Source organism: Nelusetta ayraudi, unplaced genomic scaffold (genome assembly GCF_046127955.1).
Source record: "Nelusetta ayraudi isolate G7.1 ecotype Tasmania unplaced genomic scaffold, CSIRO-AGI_Nayr_v1 ptg000017l, whole genome shotgun sequence".
Lineage (NCBI taxonomy): Eukaryota > Metazoa > Chordata > Actinopteri > Tetraodontiformes > Monacanthidae > Nelusetta > Nelusetta ayraudi.
Genome location: NW_027466067.1, coordinates 5,672,355 through 5,695,525, shown reverse-complemented (window position 1 = coordinate 5,695,525; position 23,171 = coordinate 5,672,355). Strand labels below are relative to the sequence as shown.

Here is a 23,171-nt window from a genome sequence, read left to right as displayed (position 1 = left end):
TACTTTTACTTTACTTTACTTGCTTGGAGCTCAACATTTGCACAAAAATCCTCCTCCGCAGAACAATGCGTCTACGCTACGCTAGCAGACAGGTGGAGCCGTACGGGGGGGGGGGAAACCTGCGACGTGTTGCAGCAGAGGGAGTCAGACGGAGGACAGAGAGGAAAAAAAAACCCCGCAGGCGATGATCAAATAAAAAAAACAAAACAAGGAATTGCCTCGACGAGCCGACCTGCGGGACTTCGCGACGTGCGAACCAGCAGCGATTTATGCAAACCAGGCGACGACGGCGATAACCTGATAACAGTCTGCAGCCCGGCCGCCGCTGTTCCTTATCGAACACATTTGATGTTTACGAGCCGATAGGTGCCTGCTGTGTGACAGGGCGTGACAGCAAACTTCAAAGAGTCCCGAACCGCCTGCTGATAGCAAGTTCCAAATGAAAACAGAGACAAAGTGTGAAAAAAGAAAAAAAAATGTTTTGAGTGACAAGTTACAAAAGGTGAAATGGTTTGTCGATTAATTATGAATCGGCGCTTTGAACATCAAATGTGAAGGTGTGAATGCTTGTTGTTGCCCTGTACAGCCTGACTTGCTTGATTGGTGCTGGAGCCAAGTGACTCAGAGAGCAACCAGAGTCGGGAATTCAAAACAGAAGAGTTGGGTTTGTGTGAAACGCTACGACACGCTCGGCAGGAGGGTTGCGGGTTCGATTCCCACTCAGGGTCATTTCTGTGTTGGGTTTACCCAGGTTGGGAAACGTAGCATTATCCTACCAGAGGCTAGAAATGATCACATTTTGAGTGAAACCAACTGTCGTGCATCAGGCGTAGCTGAACGTTCAGGCAGTCATGCCTGTTCTGAGACGAACTCGTTTGTCTTACGCTCAACGAAGCGCGATTGGCTGGAAACCTGTCACATGGGAAGAGATGCCTTCAGGGTTCAGGGGGAAATAACACAACAAATTCACAAAACGGTCAAATGATCGTACATTTGGCGATAACAGTTGTACCCCGTCAAACTATCATACAAGCATATATGCATATATATATATATATATATATATATATATATATATATATATATATGTATATATACATATATATATATATATATACACACATACATAAATGATATTTATCACCTTGCAACACTGAGCACGTTCTCCCCGTGCACGTGTTGCTCCTCTCCAAGTTCTCCGACGTCAGTTCAAAGACTAACTGGCAACTCTTAACTCTTGTGACTGTGCTTGACTGTTGAAAAGTCAGTTGGTACAGACAGCAGCGCCCCCAATGACCTTTAGTGCCGGATACTGTTGGATCAGAATCAGGTCCTGCCTGATTCATATGGAAATACACAGGATGTTAATCGGATCCTGCTGGAGGTTGCAGGTCGGTGCTGAAAAGCAACAGGCAGAGGACCGTCAGGCGATTAAACCGATAAATTCTCTCTGGTGGGTGTTTAATACGGCGGACGTGTGATTTGTGAAGGCGACCGAAAAAACACAGACAGTCGACAACGTTGCAACAGCTTGTTGTTGTGGATGTTGCTCGTCCTGATCGATCCACATCCTTCTTCTTCTTCTTCTTCTTCTTCTTTCTTCTTTGCATCCGCCACCCGACTGGGAAAATTCAACATCCCCTTCCGACTATGATTTTCCGGCCGCTCCTCGCTCGTGGAAAAACGCGTCCACTCGTAAACAAGACACAGTGGCACCGGCAGCCGTCCACTCAGAGCTCTTATCCGCGCAGTTTGACGCCATAAATCCTGACAGACATTTATGAGCGCTCATCTGTAGTCAGGCGATGCAGAGGAACGGGATTGGACGGACGCGCGTCAACTCGGTCTCCGGCTGCTCTTTTTTTGTGCTATTTTTTTAATTCTAAAGCGGCGCTAAGCTACGGCCCGCTAGTCTTTCACTTAAGGCTCCAAACCGACAAACTTAGAGTCCAACAATTGCTCTCCTCCGTCTCCATTCTTCTTCTTTCCTTCTGTGCCCTATGGCTCGCGCCTCCCCAGGAACGGAGCGCATGACGCGGCGCTGAGGGTCCACACAGGGCCATAAAAACAGCCGGCGAGGAGGCCGAGCAGGGGGGAGTTTATGTGAACGGACCGGAGCATAAAATGTAATCGGTGGGACCGTGACAGTTTCTCCTGAAATGGCTTTTTTTTTCTTTCTTTTTTTTCCGAAGGGTTCTCGACATATTCTTCGGCTAGACGGCGCGTTGAAAAAAAAAAAAAAAAAGAAAAAAGAAAGAGGGGGGCATTTATATTGAGCTGTCAGGAGGTGGATGTTCCAGATGCTTCTTTAATGGCCTCCTCGGGCCTCCCGCATTTCAAGCAGACGGAGGAATCGGCCGCCTGCGACCGCCGAGATTATATCGATCGTCGGGTCAAAGTATGATTTAAAAGACTGACTTTTTTTTTTTTTTTGTCTGTCGTCTCTTAGTTTGCACTGTGATTCTAAAATGGCAGCGGCGAGACGAGCGGAGAGTCGTTGTCTGCACTGCCACTGGCTTTGGTTGTTGGGGTCATTATCACAATCAACTGCCCAGTTGCAGTTTCTCCCCAAACCGCCACCCCCACCTCCACCCCACGGCAACATAGTGAAATATAGCAGAGGCCTGCTAATTCCAATGATAATGACAACATTTGCCAGACTCGACACAGGGGTGCACGCTGGAGCATTTACACTTGCATATGCGGCTAATGATGTTTAGGGGACCTCAGTGCAGCTGTTTGCGCTAATCTCTCTCAACTTATTTACCGGACCTCTTGCCGCGTTTAACGTGTAAAAGCGAGACAAACACCCCCACGTCTTTACACCTGTTGACTGTAATTTAAAAGCTCGGCGGGATTAAAAAAAAAACAGTGAAATGGTAAAACTCCGATTTATCTGGAACCTCGTAAAAAAAACACATTCAGATGCAAATGAAAGTTGGAGAGGGGTACAAATCACTGTGCTCGCAGTCTGTCTGAAAAAAAGAGAAAAAGATTAATAAATAAATGAATGAAAGAAATCCCTATATAGTGTTGAGTCTTCACGTGAAGTGGTGGAGTGAGATTATGAAAAATGCACGAGCAGCGTCGCATGTGCAGGAGACGCATGCGGCCGGATGAGGGAAGAGGAAGTGAAAATGGTTGTGCGATGGCGTGCGCGAGTCCTTTGTTACATTTCCAGCGACTGTCTAGGGAACGAGGAACCGTGTCGAGACAACACGCTTTGAGCTTTGAGTCTGTATTCCAGCCTGTCTGCCGCTGCCACTGCTGCTGCTGCTGCTGCTGCTGCTGCTGCCCTCCCCGGGTTTAATAACTTCACTAGTCCTTTCATTTATAAAGTCACATGATCCCTTCAGGGACTCCGACTGATCAGTCAGCGGTGGGTCCTAACATCTCGGCAGCCGGAGATGAACGGCGCTGGCGTGAACTTCATCTCAACCGCTAAGGTGTGCTCCGCGGGAACGTGCATAATCCCCCCCGGTGAAGATCATCGGCGCCGGGTTCCACCAGAACTCCTGCCAGCAAGCGGAGTGACTGTGAACGATCAAAATGTCACGGCGCTAAATTCGGAGAAACTGAAAGTGCTACATAGTCAAAAAGCTTAAAACACACAAAACCAATTGAAAAGACACTAAAGCAGATTACAATGTCACCACACGCGTTCACAGATGCTATCACGCTATCTTGGTTATCACCACTGGTTATTTGAGTTCTGTGGTCTCCAACCAGTCTGCACATTCTGACCTCTGAGCCCTGACAACAACATGGCATTTTACTCCACACAACAGCAACTCACTGGATCTCAGTAAACCCTGTTACAGTAGATCAGCAGCAGTTTGTGGAACAGACCCGCAGCCCTTCTGGCACCAACAACCATCTTCACCAAGTTCAAAGTCATTTCACTGCCCCTTTCTGACCCATTCTGAACTTCAACTTCAAGTCGTCTTCACCACGTCTACATTCCAGAAAGTTGCTGGGACGTGGTTGGCTGATTAGGTATTTGTGTTGACAGGCAATTCAGCAGCTTGCCTAATAAAACAGCCGGCGAGCGTCAGCTATCGGCAGCTGGGGCAGACAGAAATATTGCGATCTGTTTTCACGGGGGCTGCAGCCGCAGAAGGGCCCTGTGGCCTGGACAAGATGCTGTTTTCTCCTGTTTTGATCTGACTCTGCATTCGCCTCCTGAAAGAGGCTGCTCAGCAGGCAGCAGCGCAGCGTGATGGCCGGACTCAAATGGAAAATGTTCTTTGTATATTTTTGCTGTGCGCCCCACTGGAGCCGGCCGTGCTGGCTGTGAGGAGGACTTTCTTCCCCGTCGTGCCAATACATCTGTTCACGTCAACGAGCCGGCGCGCTAATTTGATGTTAATTCAGTCCAGCGTATTTTCGGGGCACTCCATCCAGCCTCCCGTGATTGGTTACTGATGCCTGTCAAGTGCACTTGTACGACGGCTGCACTTCCTGATTAGTCTTTCATGTGGCACATGGAGGAGGTGGGGATATTGCAGTGTAATTGGTTCAATGAATTAGAAATGAAAAGGCTTTAATACACTTTTCTGATTCATTTTCTGTGCAATCTAACATGCATGAGCACCATGAGGATGCCGGCTCATCATTCTAAGGATCATGCATGTGATTCACCGCATGTTGACCTCAGTTTCACAAGTTGGAAGAGCTCAGGACTAAGCGGGTATGGAAAATGAATGAATGAATGTCACTGTTTTTCACTGAAGGCGTGTCTGAATCACATTGGACTGAGCACAGGCTGCAATTTGACACTCAATCAGATCGACCCAAACAGGAAATCAAACGCACACAGTCTATACGTCTCAAAATTAGGGCTGTCAGTCGCTTAAATGTTTTAATCGCAATTAATCGCACTAGTGTCATGAGTTAACTCGCAATTAATCGCAAATTAATTGCATTTTTTTTTTTTACCCTGCTCTATATGTAACTTTACAAGATATTTATTGTGTTTCTTATACTCTAGGAAAAATTGGAGAGGACAAGAATAATAATTCCTTTGTGGAAATATTTTTATTTTCATTGGATATTTATTTGATAAGAATAAGTTCAAAAATCACAGAATTTCCATGCTGCATACTTTGTTTTGCCTCCACTATGATTCATTCTAATGCTATTGAGGCTGCAAACAGCCACAATGTCATATTACAGCCTGTTCGTCACAGCACATCAATTAGTGCTGCTTGGTTATTGCAGTTCGCACCTAAGTTGTTTAAATGGTACAAAACCAACAGCACTCTTTTTAATTTGCTGATGCAACTGAAGTTATTGAACTTTTTATTACTCTATAACTTTTTTATGTCTCTATGCTAATAACATTAACTTTGGAGTTTGGTGAATTTAAATAGTCTCTGCCAGTGTTGTCCATGGGAAAGTACAGAGACTTTCTCTCGCTATGACAGAAATAATTGTGTATATTTTTCTTTTCTTTTCTTTTCTTTTCTTTTTTTTAACAATCTGATCGACTTTGACTATGGCCTTGGCTGTCAGAACGACCATTTTGCTGTTACGTTGTGTCGTCTCGTCCCACGACTTCAACAGACTTTCATTTACATTAATCTTGTTTGGAGGACAGATTGTCCACCGAGGGTAAAAATTCATTAGTATGCACATTTATCCCCATTGTGAAATAATTTCCACGACGGTGTTTCTTTCCCTTTTTATTTGTCTACCTGCCTCCTGTCACCCTGTTCCTGTTGCGTGGAGAAACATGTTATCTCCTCCAAGACGGCGCAGCTGGCAGCATGACGGCCAAAATCTAAAACAGTGAGGGGTGCCATTGTTTTATTTTTATATAGAGATTATTCCTTTCTGTTTTTACTTATACGTGCCTGGAATTCCTTTCACTGAGGTTTAGTAAACAGTTTATTTTGCTCGTTGTTATCTTGAAGGGAGCAGCCGCAAGGAAAAAGATGTGTTGTGCCTAAATCCCACCCTAAAACTCGAAAGTTTCCCTTAAAACAGAATATGTTATTGAACTTTCGCGACTCTACTGCTGTGTCTGGCAAGTCTGCACAGCAGTGTTTCAACACCTTGTAATGATGTCAAGGACATATTAACGTGCCATAATACTTGCACCAACAGTCTATCCACTGTAAAGCCACTGCGCTCAAGGAGGAAAACGCGATCAGCTCCACTGGAAACAAACTCATACTTACATTCACAAACAGGAACGACGTTTCCGTCCCTTCCTCGCTCTTTAGCCCCTTGCAGGACCCGCTTGCACATCCACGTTTATCAATCAGGGATCGATGGATGCGACGGTCGATCGCCGCCTGCTTCGCCTCAAGAGTGCCATTGATTGGCCGAGGGGACGGGGGCCGCACGCCGACTCTCATTAGCGGCCGCCTGTCCCCTCACCTCGCTCTCGCCTCCCGTCTCCCGCCACGTCTCTTCATCTCGCGGCAGTTGATTGTAAATGATGACAGTCCTAAGTGCTCTGATAGAAAGGTATTGATCACAGGTGCTGTCGGCCACTTACGCAGCCACTTGGACACACAGTCAAACCTCTGTGCGTGTGTGTGTGTGTGTGTGTGTGTGTGGGCTGTGGTCAGTTTCGTGAGCTTGCTGATTCTGGTCAGATTCTGCCAAAGTGTCCCTGAAGGCAACACTAAACTCTCGGAGGGGGCCGATGAGGTGCCTCTAATCATCTGGAGTGATCTGAGCTAAAAGGTGTGTTTACACAAACAGATTCGCACATTTGTCACAATTACTTCCATTGACTTCCGTTCACTTTCAGTCTCCACTAAACCCCTGGTTACTGTCCAGTCTCGAAAAAAGATCCTCCTCTACTAAAAATTCTCTACGGTTCTGCAGCTTTAGACATTTTCGCTCAGAAAATCGGAAGGTTTAGTTTGGTTCAGTCGTATTAAAAATCATAGAAATGATTTATTATGTAATTCTTTATTTTTAGATATTATATAAGGTGGACGTTCTCATCCCACGCGACAGCAAAAAGAATTCAGCTCCTTTCTGAGTCAAGTCAATTACAAATTGTTCTTTTTTATTATTTTCTGACAGCTGTCAAACACAGCAGCGTTCTCAACCACCCGGTGTCTTGTCAGCATCCTCTGCTGCGTAGCAACAGCGAGCAGCCGCCACAGTTCATCCTTCTCTTCTTCACATAACAATTGCTGGAGCGTGGCACCCTGACCTTTCGACCCCTCATCCTGGCGAGACGGCGACCTTTGCCAGCGGCTCCCCCCTTTTTAATCAGCGGCTCCTGCCACGCGGGCGGCGACGACGACCCCGCTGCTTCCTGCACCTTAATGAGCCCAGGGTCGCGGGCCGGAACCCAGGCTCGGCTCGCGCCGCAGCTTTAAGACCCGTCGACTCCACAGGACGGCTGGTATATGTGGACGTATGGCTGAGAAGGAAAAAAAAAAGACAAAGAAAAAAAACCTGACGCGGTGAAATCCAGTCTGAGAATGTTTGGACGAGTTCAGCTGAGGCATCGGAAAAAACGCTCGTGAAATGAAAAAGCAAGCCGGCAACACAACAATTCTATTAAATTGGATCCAACTGGAGCGTTTTAATTTTGTTGTGCCGGCCACTTCAATCAGCACTTTTCAGACTTTGAGAGCAAAAGGAGTTATCGTTCCCCCCTCCACCACCACCACCACCACCACCACCTGGTAATGGTAATTACCAGTGATTGCCTTTGCTCTTTTCACCTCTTCTGATTACCCATTGTCAGGGTGCGTCTATCACTGTGACCACGTCTGAATATTAAGCCCAGGCCATCCTAACTTTTTAGAATTAACTTTGACCACCGGGGGCGGGCCGCTGGCTTAATGACAATCACATTGCGGTGGGCGGAGCCCAACCCGTCCTTGCATGGCTAACTTTCAGCACCTTGAAAGACGATTGTTGCTCTGCCTTTGACGTGAATAGCACCTTATTGATCGGAAGCAAAATGTTTTTAATGTCGCAGATGAGATTTTTGGGATTGCCGGCTAATGGGGGAGAATGAGCCTCGATGCAATCTATTTCCAAGTGAGCTTCTAAATAAAAAATCTTTACTGGAATAATGAAGGCGGCGTTGCAACTTTCAAATCCCTTTTCCTTCTTTTCCCTCCGTAACAATCCTGATTATTGTGGAAATACACAAACGCGCTCAGCATCACAATGAGTCTGTGCAGGAAAGTCATCGACATATAACCAACGCCTTTGAATTGTTTATTGTAAAAGCTCTTTGGCGGCTGGTAAATCAGCAGCTGCTTGATGTTAATCCGGTGTGTTATTGGTGCTAAATTGCGGCAGGAGAGGGAGATGATTGTGGACAGGTGCATCGTGGGGGTTCCGACTGTGGTTCCTTCCTCCTGGGAGACGACCTGGATTTCAAGAGGTCATGTGCGGCGGGTTGGTTGAAGCGAAACAGCAGTGGGGAGACTGATGCTCTGTGTTTCTGTGCCCAGACTTGAAGAAGAAAGAAACAAACATGAAGGTTTTCTGACCATGGTTGCAAACAATGACGTTTGATTGAATTAGTTTTGTGTTTTCCGGAGGCCTATTTTTGAGGCAATATGGAGTCCAGCACTCCTATTCTTTATTTGTTTTATTACTAGATGATGTAATTATGTTTTGAATGAAGTTATAGTAAATAATCAAACAAGATTCAAAAGGCAAAAACCTTTCAACTTAACTGACCTGCTTTTGTAACTTGTGTGCCCGTTTTGTTGTGTTTACTGAGCAGAGGAAATTCATTTCAGAAAATGTCTGTCTGTAGTTGTATTTTATTGAACCAGAATAACAATCATCTCCATTGTTCAAATTTGTACGCACAAACAAGGAATCTGACTTCAGAGCGCCTTCAATCTCTGTAAACAGCAATTGAGAAATAAATATTACAAAATAAAAGATTGGAAAATAAGTAGGGAAATCAAAAGTTCATCTACAAGAGGAATCAAGCCGACGCGACTGATGAGACTGAAGCTTTTTTGTCAACGCTCCGTGTGACCTGTTTGCAACAAAAGAGCAAATTAAATTGAGAGCCGCTGCCGTCAAATATCAGCTCAATGCTAATTTCCTCCTGTCCTTCCTTTCAGCGGCTCGCCTGCCCTTCTAACCCCTTCGTCCTCACTGTTTGTGCTTTCAGTTCACGTGAAAGCGGGAACCTGCGAGGTGATCGCCGCGCACCGCTGCTGCAACAAGAACAAGATCGAGGAGCGATCCCAGACCGTCAAGTGCTCCTGCTTCCCTGGACAGGTGGCGGGGACGACGAGAGCGGCTCCGTCATGCGTAGACGGTAATGATCCGCTCGTGGGGTTTTTTTTTGTTTGTTTGTTTTTTTGTTAACGATTTGAGACGGATTCCCCCGATGTGAGAAGTAATAAGGGAGGATGGTGAGGCTGTCACACCTGCTGGCGCTGAGCCTCGGGTTGCTTCTCAACACTGATGCTTGGGGGAAGTTACTGGATGGAAGAAAAATAGCAGTGGCTGAGACGATCACAGCTGCCAGATGAATTTGTTTGCCTTTCAACATACATTCCATAGAATGAAGTGAAAGAGAGCTGTGTTGACAAGTAATCTATTACCAAGTAATCCGCTACTGTAATTAAACTGCTTTTTTAGTAACAGTTAGAGTAGCGGGATCACTCTGGCAAAACTGGCAATTATATCATAATTATTTTATCAAGTAACAATTCCATTATGTTTCTGAAATATTTTGCAAGCTAAAAATGTCTTATTAAATTTAGAAAAACAGACGAAAAAAATTGTGTCGCAGATTGATGATGCAGCCGTGCATGCAAGGTCATTGATATGTGACGACGCACCAAAGCAAGCATGGCGGCAGCAGAGTAAAAAAACAGCGATTGTGTTTGTAGCCGTAAATACAAACATCATTTTGAGTTCATCTCTTCTAAATCAAAGAATATTGTGGTTATTTGTATGTTATCTGCAGGAAACGTTCTCAACTGTTACTATATCTTTTTTATTTTTTTTTATTTTAACTCAAGTAATTAGTAATTAGTAATCGATTACCAATGACGCAAAGTAGTTAGATTACTTTTTAAAGGAGTAGTCTAGGACTACTTTTATGGAGTAATCCCAACAACACGACTCCCAACAATGACTCCAGATTAATCATTTTAAGCAAACCAATAACATTTCTTTTCTTTTTTCTAACCCCTGGATCTGCTCTGCGTACCCATCAGACTGAAGGCCCGCAGGCTGAGGGATTAAGAGGTGCATGTTGTCTTCAAGTGAAACTGCTTTTGGCCGAGAGTATTGTTGTTGCTTTGTGGTGACAACAACACCCACGTAAAATCCCACATTGTCCAAAAAGAAGAGAGTTGACGCAAACATAATAAAATGTACTAAAAGTTTGAAACACAGTGTATATATTGCAATTATATGATATAAAAAAAAAACTGATAAATTGATAAATAGAAGGGATTTATATTGTAAAAACAGGTCTATTGCGCGTGCTGGGATGTGTTTTTCCGGTGCAAAAAAAAAAAAAAGAAATTCAATATTGGTAACTTTAATGATAAGTTTTAAATCAAAACAGGGACAGCTTTATCACAACGTTGTGGAGTGATACAGTTACAAGCGTCCTTCTGGAGGCAGCTGTAAAGCTGATGAGTTTGAGCCGCAAGGCCAGCGCCTCCACCCCGAGCAGCTCTGCCTCGCCAGCAGCCGCTCAGTCCGCCTCCTCCGAGGAAGGATCCACAGGTTCCGCCGCTGCCAAAATTCCGACCTGCCTGTAAACAGGCCGAGCGCGATGTCTCCGAGATGTCAGACATGAAATTTCAGCCGTACAAGGTTGCGGCTGAATTCCCAAAGTTCCACTTCCTTGAAAAATGAAGCGCGCGTGAGGTCGAGCCGGAGCGCCTTCCGAGCGCGAGCAGACACGTGTCTCGCCGGCGTTCCTGAGTTTCCAGGTGAATCGATCCCCGCCTCCTCTCAGCCGAGCCGGGCTTTGCTCATTTTTCGTCAGATCTGCTTTTCGCTCGGAAATGTCAGGTTTCTCCTGAAGGTGCACCTTGAGAGGAGCTTAAGACCTTAAGTCGGCAACCTCTGCTCTGCTCCTTTTTTTATCGCCTCCCCGCCACGCAAACACCCACTAGCTCGCGGCTGTCATGGCCAATCTGAAAACTTCATGTGGTTCGAAGCTGCGTCGGTCCGGATTGTCAGGTTGTTGGCTGTCGTCGCTGATTGCCTCCTTGCTCCCTTCCCTTCTTTCCTTTTTCCGCCGCAGCCTCCATAGTTGCACAGAAGTGGTGGTGCCAGATGCATCCCTGCATGGACGGGGAAGAGTGTAAAGTGCTGCCGGATCTCAAAGGGTGGAGCTGCAGTACGGGAAACAAAGTAAAGACAACCAAGGTGGGTGCGACGCCTTGTTTTTCATAAATATAGCAACGCAGAGAGCGGCGCTCTTCGCGGCGCTCGGTGGTGGAAGGAGCGGAACGGTGGCGGCAGACTGTGAACGCAGGATAATGGAGAAGGTAAGCGTTTGAAAACGGTGAGGAACGAGCCGAGGAGAGACGCCAGAGACGGTTTCTTTCATCGGGCCCAGATGAGAGCGGAGCGGAGCGGGCGGCGGCGGCGGCGGAGTTGGGGAGGCGCGGGGGGAGACGTGAGTCAGTCAAGTGTTTCCTCCGAGCCATCGAGCGGCCTGTGAAGTTCACTTTTAGCCACGTCTAACCCTGGCCCCTGTCTAATTATTGTGTTTTTAGTTAGTGCGCTAATTTGGTACAGCCAAAACACAGCCGGTTGTGGCGGTGTCAGTCCGGAAGCCCATTAGCTGCTTTAGCAGCCGCGGAGAGCGCAGGGCAGCGCTGCGGGGGGGGACGCTCTTCATCCGCCTCCTCATCACAGGCAGAGCACAGAGAGGTGTCGGAAGCATGTTTCCCCCAAACATTTGTTTTAATCAAGTGTGAGATATGTTTGTGTGTGTGTGTGTGTGTGTGTGTTTGAATCCTTTATGGAACATTGATACTCTGTTCATCCACAACATTCAACCCACTCACTGTTTAATTAAGGCTGTTGACTGCCCTCCCACGGTCGGCCCCTTTGCTTGGATCTCCAGGGATGTTTGGCAGAATAACCAGGATCCAGGATGTTCGCTGGAATCAAACCAGTTCAGACCAAAACCCCGAAAGGCCGTCAGCACAAACTGACTCAAACTCAGGAAATAAAATTGTTTTGCCAAAATCTCAAAGCAGACAAGGTTGAAAGCACCGGCTGTCCATTGAAATAAAAAACCCTGAAACGAAAACCAGTCGGAGCTCCAGATACAGGTCACTAAAAGGTTTGGAGTATTTAGCATCGAGATGGATGATCACAATGCAGCCAAAATACACCTGACCTCTTTTGACCTTGAACAATTTCAACACAAGTCGCACGAGCCTAACAAGTGCCATGCAGATTGTTATCCTCTCTTCCACTTCAGTGGTTTTAAGACTTACTGTATTTCAAGTGCTCAGTCTATTGATCAGTGTAGCACTTTGAAACAGAACTCTATGAAAAAGGACAAATGTCTTTTTGTGTTAACGTGCAGGGCCTCACATTTTGTTTTAACTAATCTCTAACTGACAACTAAGTCTGAATGCAAATCTTAATTCTAAACCAACTTCCCAAGTTTTTCTGGCTTTCCTGTGATGCTGCGACTCTCGTCAAAAACATTTCCTGGCTTTACATCACATGCCGAGCTCGGAGCTGGAGACAGAATAGATTTCTCTGTGAGATGTTTTAATTGAAACACTTCCACACCTCTACCGGGGTAAGACACTCGTTTTGTCTCTCACAAGTAGACGCTGTTTTTGAGGTGAAATGTAACAACGTTACAGATCAAGACTCATTTTTGTCTCAGTGTTGGGAGGAAAAAAAATCTAATCAAAGCAAGGAATGAAAACCCAAATGACTTGTAATAAAGAGCACGACTGCGGAGAAATCCAGTTGCAACCGTGGCGTTCCGCCACCGAAGCCGACAGAGTCGGAATGACTCTCGCCAGTGAAAAGTCACGGTCGGCTTGACAACGCTTCAAAAAACCGAGAGGGTTTGAAGCGAAGCTAAAGCAACAAAGCCCAGGAGAAGAACAAACAAGAAGAAGAACAACAAAAAACAACAAGAGTCCGTCCTGAAAGTGGAGGAACGCCGAGGGCGTTTAGAGGGAGCAACAGAGGGTAAACCGGACACGTGTTGTGGACGCTCGGGTGAGGTGGACAGTCGGTGGGTGAGGCCGGTGGTGGGGTGCGGCGGACCTCTGGCCATCCATCATGGCCCAGTGTTTGACTCACCAAACGCCTGTAGTTGAGCCACCTCGTCCATTATTCATGGCTACAGGAGGCCTGGACCGAGCAGAGCCTTTTTATTTTAGCCGGGTTAATAATTCATGGCCTCTCGCACGGCCGCCCGCGGGAAAGCAGAAACAGAGGCGCGGACAAGCAGGGGTCCAGGTGGCGAGTAGAACCCTTCACAAGAAAACTCGCCTCTTCTTCTCCTCCCTCTTTTTATTTTTTTTTTGATTCAGGAGTCAGCGGGAGTCACTCCGTGCCCCCCAATCCCCTACCTCCAGAGAGAGAGAAAGAGAGGGAGAGGGGCAGCCAGGGACAGCTTGTGTATGTCGGAGGCGCTCGCTGGAGCCCTCTGGAAGGTTAACATCATTTGTGATGATTAAACGCGGCGCTCGGCTCTGGATCGAACTAGTGATGCTGTTTCTTTTCCATTGACCGACCTTCTATCTATCTATCTATCTATCTATCTATCTATCTATCTATCTATCATCTCCGTGATCCTGTCTGGACAGCTTTTCTGGACTTTCTTTAGAACTGTCAGTCTAACGTGTATCAACCCCAACTCACAAAATCCCCCAGGTTGTTTTTTTCAGCGAGGAACAAACCACTTCAGGGTTCCCTTGGAAACCCAGAGCTGCCTTTGTCTGCGCTCTCCAACCAACTCCTGCTGTTGCGCCTTCTCGGACGAATGGATCTAGCTGAGGCGACCCCTGCCACCCTCCAAAAAACAAGCAATAATTCCATCGTTATCAAAAAATTTCAATAATTGTCAGGTTTGTTGCTGAAAAAAAAATTAAAATCTTGTTTATGTTGAACTTTTATCTACTAAAATCTGGTTAGTTGTTAAAAAAGTATTTTTGCCATATCTTTTTATTAGGTATAAAGAGCCGTGTGCACTCCATAACTCTCCCTCTGATAGCAGCCTCGCTAACAGAACGATGGCGTTAGCAACTGGTGATGAAGTCGCATCAATAACTCCGACATCTTGACACCGCGCACGACGACTCGGCTTGTTCTTTTTTTTCCTTGTCTGCCTACCCTCTCTGCATGTCCGGGAGCGTCACCTTTTATAGTCCTGCTGGTAATGTCAGGAATTATAACCCTTGCAGCGCCTGCTTCTCCCCTCCCATCAATCAGGAGACAGAGGGGGGAAAGAACCAGCGAGCCTGGCAGCCGCTATGATGATGATGGATGGCTGTCTGAAATAGATTTCTACAAAGCCCACAACCCCCCCGGCAGGGTAGCTGGAGAAATAAAGAGGAAAAAAAAAAAAAAAACTGTGCACATTTCTCAAATCCACCAGAATTCAATGGAAGCAATGCAGCTTCTGGTTATTATCCTTTTTTTTTAAATGTTTGTTAGGGCATGAAGGTGAATGTGCCAAAGAGTCAATTAATGTGCTAGGTGCATCAAGGAGAATGGAAACAGCGTAATTCAAATCAACTTCCTTTCATTCGCAGCAAAGGTTGTATCGCTTGAGGTGGTTTTGGCCTTTTTTTAAGTTTGAGCCACTGCAGCTTGAAGGAAACTGCTTTTCCTGAATTAATTCTGTCATTCTCGCTCTGCCTATCAGACTTTGATTGTTTTGTCTTGACCTAAGAGTAGCGTTACTTTTGGCCAATGCTAGCTGACTTGTCTAGTTCAAAAACAGTCGCTCGACCCTTATATGGGAACGCGCAAATTGAGTCAGCTTGAGTTTGATCTCTTAAAAAACAGTACCAAACACTGATAGACTCTGATAATTGAACCTACATCTAATAATAAATATGTTTTGTAAACGGCTCTTTGGAAAAACCTTGAAAGAGAAAATTGCTGTTTCAAAGAATTCAAACCGTTCCCTTGATGTATAATTGATGTTTTTATTTAATTCTTTATATATATAATCATTAATTGATAGCTAATTAATAGCTGCTCTGATCACATTTCACGAGTTGACGCTGCCTCATCGTCTACTCAGACGGCTGCCACACTGCAGAGCCTTTTCTGCGCAGAGCCGACAACTTGAAGTTATCACACTGCGGTCACGATGACATCATCCCTCACTGGCTTTCCACCCACAAAGACCAGCTGTTTGACTTGAAACAAACAGCCTGGCTGATTCTGAAGAGAGTTGTTTTGTACCCTTCAAACACACCAGAGTTCGGCGCCATCTGGCCGAACACACTGACACAAAAGCATAAAATGAGGCATGTTAATGTGGGAGCCAACATGAAATGAAAAGTTCTTTTTCTCCCGATTTTTTGGTCCAGTCTGTTCTTTAAAGCTACTCTCATTCCTCTTTTTTTCATAAACATGCACATTTGTTAGTATGTTTTTATACGCCTCAAAATGAAACCAGAATGAGGGAAAATAGTGAATTTTTCAGTGTTATAATAGTGTAATAAACTGAACATCATTCAAAAACTGCCCGATTTTACTTTCTCACTCTTTTTATCTAATATTCGTACGAACACGAACACGTGCGGCCCTGCAGCTTCACCATCAAAGCGGCTTGTTTATTGACGGCTGTTTGAACCTGCCGCTGACCAGTCAAGTGAGTCTTTCATCCTGAGGCAGCTTAAGCACCAAGCCCTGAGGAGCTGCCCTCCGCTGGCCCTGCGGCTCACTGATATACCCCAGCGGGAAGCAGCAGTCAGCTAATTGCCGTGGTCAGGTACTGCTTGGTTTTACAGTGTTGTTCGAAACAGTGCTATGGCCTTTTGATTTTGATTGAGATGGAATAGTGGTTCTTTTTCTTCTTCTTCTTCTTCTTCTTCTTCTTCTTCTTCTTCTTCTTCTTCTTCTCCTCCATTCAGCCGTCGCCTCGGTGAATCATCTGCCTCCATCTAAACTTCGGCCTCTGCAGGCTTCTGCTTTACGTTCAGGTCACTGTTGTGTTTCAGTGGAGACTGGACTTCTCACTTGGTTACTGAGGCGTTTCCCTTTTGATCCAGAAGGCTTAATCAGTTCAAAGGCAAACAAATGAGGTCTAATTACAAATTTTACCATAAGCAGTAAAAATTCTGGAATGAGCAAAATTGAAGTTTCACAATTCTTGTTTTTGTAAATCGATCAAAGAATTAATTGTTGAATACAAGGATAAAAACTTGATTTTTTTTTTCTCTCTCAAATAAATCTGTTAAAGTCATGTTTTTCCCATTGAATTATTTTTTGCATGGCAGGTCATACCACTGCCAACTCCCAATTATTCACACAAGTTCATGTGGAATGTTTTCAATTTATAATATTTACAAAATTCCCGAGCTTATCCCCCAATGGGAATGGAAATTTACTGAAAAATGTTGTAACCTCAGTCTCAGGGGAGTGCAAACCCTGGGAGGGATTTCTGTCCATTTTTACAACTGAAGGTGGAACCACTCCACGTAACCCAAGTAAGAAGTCCGGTCGCCGGCGACTCAGCAGTGAGGGAGTGTTGATTGGGTTTAATTGTCTGACACGTTCCATCTCATTTCCCATCGAAACGCCTCCTGCTTTTATATACTTGTGCGGTTCTATTTCACATTTTCTGGGATCAGAAAAATGAAAGAAAAAAAATTATCAGCGTCTCCGGCATGGCAGACGTTGCTCGTGCTGTCATTCCACACATACACACACACACACACACACACACACTGTTGCTGTTCCAGTTGCAACAGACACCAAATGCAGCCTGTAAAAATATGCTTCGGGCCACTGCTGAAAGCGTCTGCCGCGGCTTGTTGTGTGAAAACACGCCTGCAGCACCTGCGCTCACACCAGTAGGAGCACCAAACAATTTTCATACTCTGCCTCGCGCCGCCGCCATTCCTGAGGATTGTCGCGCGGAGGTGAAAATGAAATTGTGGCACCTCCCCCCCCCACCCCCCACACTGCGCAGCGAGCGCCGCGTCTTTGGCTGCGGCTCGGCCCAGCGTCGGGATCTCACCTTCACAAATGTCACGACGGTAACGCTTTTAAAATGCAGATTCCGCGCGGTAACACGGCCGGTGGTTCCACTGGTGACGGCGTGACGTGCTAATTAAATGACAAGTGTGTGCGCCTCTGTGTGTGTTTTGAGATGACGTCTTCACGTGTTCTACTTTTAAAGGGCAAAAAAAACGACTGGCAAATGTTTGCGTGACGAATTGTTATTCCAATTTTTTTTTTTTTTTTTGCCTCATCATCAAAGAGAAGTAAAATAAAATAAGAAAGAAAATGCATTTCAGTCTTTGGGATTAATATTCATGGGAAAGGTTGGAGAACGCGTATACCTGCAGCACGACGCCTGAATACTAATATTGCCGTGAAGTGCGGAGCGTGATGATCCCAGAGTGTGGCTTCCACTTTCCTGGAAATTCCAGCAGGCAGCTGCTCCGGATTAAGAGTCACGTGACTGCTGAGGCAACGGCTACATGTCCTGAAGGGGGCACGAGCCAGTGGAAGGATGCTGAGAGGCCATAAAATATTTATTGTTGTTAATAGACATCTCAATCAAATCCACGCACACACACACACACACACACACACACACACACACACACACACACACACCCTCCTGGCAATGAAGAAACATTCGGCCAATGATGGAGTCTGTGAGCGGTGAGGGAAGAATGTCAAAGAATAACAGAAGTCGCATCATTTCCATCAGTTGAAGAAAAAAAGACTTAACGTGAAATTTAACACTTTAACATTTTTTTTTCTGAACGAGGAAATTTTGGCCAGGCTGATCAAATGTGGCAACCTCAAAGCAACAGCGACGCATCAAACCCCAAATCCAATTTATTGCACAACTGGATATTTTTGCCAGCGTGATTAAACCCCGATATTTGCCTTTCTTGGCAAATGAAGTGGATGCATTAGATTTGCGGCTGGGTTTATCAAGATAAGCAGTTCAAATATGATAACGGGGTTGAAGCAAATTGAGGTCGTCACATTTGGCAGTTCTGGGACATTGTAAACAGAACTTATTGATTCATGGATAAAGTCGTGTCTGGATTTCTCTGTGCTTATAAGTGCAGCTCTGGCGGGGAGAGAAATGATCGTGGATGTGGAGAAATTCCAACACATAATAGCACGTTTGGATTTTCTAATTTAAAGCACATTATTGCAAACTACATTTCGGCTTCTAATAAACCCGGTCGGTTTAATTACTCTGCTCCTCTCCTGCTCCTCCTGTCATATTGCAAGTCAGATTTACCGCCGAGTGTTGCTACCACTATTTGTCACCATTAATGACTCAAATCCCTTTTCATCCCGAGCCTCCATTCGTGGCGCTGGGCCAATTCCCATCCCCTCATTTCTGACACTGTTTCTTCTCTCCAGGTCACACGATAGTCGTCTGTTTTCGGGATGACCCTGTTCGGAGCCAGACGTTCCGAAGACGCTTTGGGCATTTGGATATGACGGGGTTTGAGGACACCATTAACCCACCAGGACAAATATTTATGGGCATTCCACTGGATTTACGGGAGAAAAGGACAAGAGAGAGTAAAACGAGACTGAATTCACAGGGGAAGACTTTCATCGGGATGACTTTAAGAAGCAACAGTAGCCGCGTCTGAACTCTGCTCTCCACCAAATCTCTCTTTGTATTATAGTCTTACTACTATGACTTAGAAGAATCAACCATGAAGTAATTTATTGACTCAAAGACTATGGATTAAACCCCTCAAAAGAAATTACTCCTTAAGGGGAAAAAAAAACAAAAGATAACAAACAACAACAACAAAAAAAAAAAACGTGATGTGAAAGTTTTGTGTTATTTTTGGAACTCTTGATGCATATCTGTGTTGAAAGATCTTGTGAGATCATTTTCAAGCATTTCCATTCCTTTAGCCTTACACAGCAGATCTCTGTACCATTTCTTTTATTTCCGTTCTTTACTTCTTGAGCTCAAACTTTAACGTGTTTAGCTTTTTAAAAGTTTATTAGGCTGTCAAGTCTTCTTTAAAATTGAAAAATGATGCCGGACGTGCAGAAGAAACTCCTGCCATCGCCCCGGAAAACATTTGAAATGGAAAGGATGTTTGCCGACAGTCACCACGGGTCTACACAGCCGAGCTACGCCAAAATGTTTTGATGGTCTCTGTTGTTTTGCGAAACCTGGCGGCTGCTATTGATTACAAATGTGGATATTATCTCAATAAATCAAATTTAATGGCATATCACTGCTTAGACGTATCATGCATTTGACGGACCAGAAGATATCAGAAGAAAACAACCCTGGACCTGCTGAGGAAGCACTGAATATCTTCAGTTCTTTCAATCAACCAGGTAAAAGATCTCATTTTCAAGGGCGACACAGCAACACACGTCATAAAAGGTTTAAAAGACAGATGTAAACTGAAACTGTTTCTGGCCAAATGACAACAAAAACACTCGTACTGGTCGATTTCTTTATGTGAGTGTAGTTGACGTTTCAACGGTCTCAATGTGGCCTTGTGATAAACTTGTGACTTGTTCAGGGTGTAAACTCAGTCTGACCCCAACATGGTTCAAATAGACTCCATAGCGCAGAGGGCAGGATAAGAAGTGACAGAAAATAGTAAAGGAATTAATTGGAAAAATGCTCAACAAAAGCAAAATCTGTCAAATCCTGCATTATAATAACCAAGCCTAGAGGAAAGTCAGTTGAAAGTTTGGTTGAGTTTGGTTTAAACATGCAACTCTCTTTGTATGAATCAAATACACTTAACCGATTTATGTTTCGCTTTTATGTGAAATTTATATCTGAGCACTGGGGAGCAAAAAAAAATGTTTGCAAAATAATCCATTGATGTGCTCACAAGAGATCTTTCTTACAGTGCAATTCTCCCTCCGCAGCTGACACACCAAGACAAACATTGGCACACCATCTGTCTGCCAATGGAAAATGATGGGATTTTTGAGATGCTACAACAAACAGCTGGTGTCAAAGTTAAAGAAAATCAACAGGTGGAAGGGAAAACAAACAAGAAACCAAAACAAAATGTGCAAAATGGCTCCAGAATGAAAAACAGAAGTGTCGTGCGGAGGAGAATTTCCATGTTTGGTGAGTCACTTTGTGTCCGTAATGGAAACAAGTGCATTCAGAATACCCCTTGTACTAAACATAATTAATTAAGCAAGAGTAGATGGCTGGCTCCCAAAGATCAGACCGGGGGGAGCGTTCCTGAAGGGGAGGGCTGCACCAGGGCTGCTGCGGTTAGCGATCCGGGCAGCCTCCTGTTTGGTTAGAAATCATTAAATTACAGTAATGACTAATTTCTTTTTCCTGCCCACATTTCACCGGGGACCAGCATGGATTTAATATAGAGCCGGCGATGAATTACAAACAGAGAGCGGCTGTGGAGAGGCTACGTGATTATACAGAGTAATTCAAAAGTGCATTAATAAAACAATAGAGAAACATTGCTAAATCATTTGAGATAAAGGCTATTTGCATAATTCATTAAGATTAATCAGGCCAGGCTATCCACCGCAGTGCTCAGAGGAGCAGGGAGGGAAGACGTGTGAATCCAATCCCCTGGAAAAAAGAAAAAAGAAAAAGAAAATCCCTTCTATCTCTAAACAATGATACAAATCTACCCTTGGATCAGTGAATTAACCTCTGTGCACTTTACAGACCCTGCAGTGTTGGAACACAATTCTTCACTAGTTCACTTTTATGTGGGCTAATATTCTATTAATAATGAAAGATGTTTTCGCACCGCGGCCCTTCTGGGTTTTGTTGCGTTGCCATGAAAGACCTTTGCAAAAAGTTCGAGCAAAATCTATTATGCGTATTTGAAAAACCGCAGCGTGGATGGGAGAGCCGGTGGTTCGGCGCCTCTTTGTGCAGCTATTGACCTCAGAGTTTGGTTCACTGCTGTGCTATAAGGCGTGGAGCGCACATGTAGGAGGAGAGCGCTGGCGTTCGCAGCGCAGCCCGCAGGACGTGTTGGCGCCGGCGCTCTGACAACCGTTGTGTTCTTTGACACAATATGCTCTCGCGTGAGCTGTAACGGATGTTAAAAGAGAGGGAATAAAAGGGGAGTTAGTAGCCCTGCATTGACGGGAGAGCTCATTTACTTTTGTCGTGAGAGTAAGTGATAAAAACGAGGCAGGGATTTATAAAAGCAAGCGCAGCTGATTGAAAGAGTGATGCATGAGGTGGTTGTAAAATAGAACTACTAGGGGAGTCACTCAATAATAATGGAATGGAGGAAGTGCTGAAAGAGGAGGCCAGAATATATGGGTAGATATTTAGAAAATGGAATAAAGTATCAGTGAGGAAACTTGTGAGGACAAAGCTTATTTCACGCACTCAAGTGGCTGATTTTATTTATTTATGAGGCAAAAATGGAAGATGGGTTAAAACTTGTTTGCTTGGTATGAATGTGCAGAATGTTGCATCATGGAAGAAGCCCTTTTCAGAGTAACCTCTATCAGAGGTTACACTATTCAGAGTAACCTCTATTTGTGAAACCTAGTCATACATCGCTGTATTCATGTTAAGTACTTGACAATGTGATTACTGCATTCAACTTAATGTATGCTTGTGTAATGCTTAGCAAGAAGAGCACTGTGACCCAGCTCAGACCTATGAACCAAAGAGGACAATTGTGTGTGTGTTTTTGAGATTTATACTTAAACTTAATCTGCTTCCTCAAATATGTTCAAGAATGCACAACGAAATTAAGAACAAGGAGAATGTAGGTGATTGCTAACAGGGCTTAGCAGCTGATGGAAACACTCTTTTGGTGATAAAACATTGCCAGTAATGAATGTGGCCTGCTTTCCAAGTCTCGTTGAACTCTGTCAATAGATAAGTAGGGGGAAAAAAAATCCTACTGGTGTGTCCGGTCAGCTGCCCTCAATTACTTGGATTTTTAATCAAGTTTCAATTTGGCCTATGCCCTTCCTCTGGATGTTATTCACTGCTTTCATTTATGCCTTCTTTCATTAACATTTACACACCTTCTTACACACACAAAAAATGTTCTGTCATCCTGTGACTCATTGTTATTTCTCTCCTCATCAAGGTGAGAAATATCAATCTGTTCATTTGATTTGTCCGGTGTAAGTTCTGTGGAAATGCTGTCTACGTAAGTAGGTGGGCGGGAGGGAAGGGGTGGGCTTATAGGGTTGAAAAATGGACGTCTCTTATTGCATATTTTACGGTCTGGTACCTCTGAGGATGTTGATTAAAGTTCCCTCACACCCACCTGCATCCTGGAATATTTTCCCCGATCAGCCTAAAATAGAACACTTTGCCCACTCTGGTCACAAGCCTCTGCATGCCTTATTAGTAGTGGTTGCCAGGACTCACCAAGTCTCCCTTTTCAGTCCAAGACCAATATGAGAACATCGTCACACATTTCAAGGCTCAAGTGTCACGATTTCTAGGACTGGGAGACCCAAGCACAGAGAGGAAATGTTAAAATTTAATATTACAAAGAAGTCAAAGAAGGGGAGGTGGCTCGGCGCTAAATGCGGTGAAATCTGATGGCAGAGGAGAATAAGGATGTGCAAAACTGCAAAAAAAAAATCACAGGAGTCCGTGAGAAGGCTTGATTGGAGAGTGTGACACTGTAGGCTAGACTAACTATCAGGCCATGATTGTGCTGAAGAGCCAGGTTCTCATACCGTCTATACTCATTATAATACTGGCCAGGCCTGATGGGTCGAGGGCAGACAGGTGCGCTGGCCAGCGATAACGAGGAGACGAGGAACAGGTGAGCCTAGCTGATTAGCAGGAGCCAAGTGTCTGGACCCCACCAGGTCCTGACAGGACAAACACAAAACACTCACCACTTCCTGGGACAGTGATGTTAAAGTTTGTTCAAGTTTGATTGAAATATGTCAAGTTGTGAGGTTTTTGCAATCTGTGCACTTTTACCCAAAAATTCTGCTATTGCCATTTCATACATCCCAGAAGTGAATTGTACTTGTTTGTGTGTGTGTGTGTGTGTGTGTGTGTGTATATG

General features: G+C 44.8%; 1 protein-coding gene across 1 annotated transcript in view; it reads left to right on the top strand.

The window, feature by feature from the left end:
* tafa3a (TAFA chemokine like family member 3a) overlaps positions 1–19,397 on the top strand; it is an 84,252-nt gene extending 64,855 nt beyond the window's left edge. Inside the window, exons 3-5 of the mRNA XM_076025062.1 lie at positions 9,122–9,271; positions 11,228–11,352; positions 18,547–19,397. Of these exons, the coding sequence (XP_075881177.1) occupies positions 9,122–9,271; positions 11,228–11,352; positions 18,547–18,558 (287 nt within the window). The 3' untranslated portion in view covers positions 18,559–19,397. The remainder of the gene's footprint in view (positions 1–9,121; positions 9,272–11,227; positions 11,353–18,546) is intronic.
* The last annotated feature ends 3,774 nt before the right edge of the window (positions 19,398–23,171 follow it).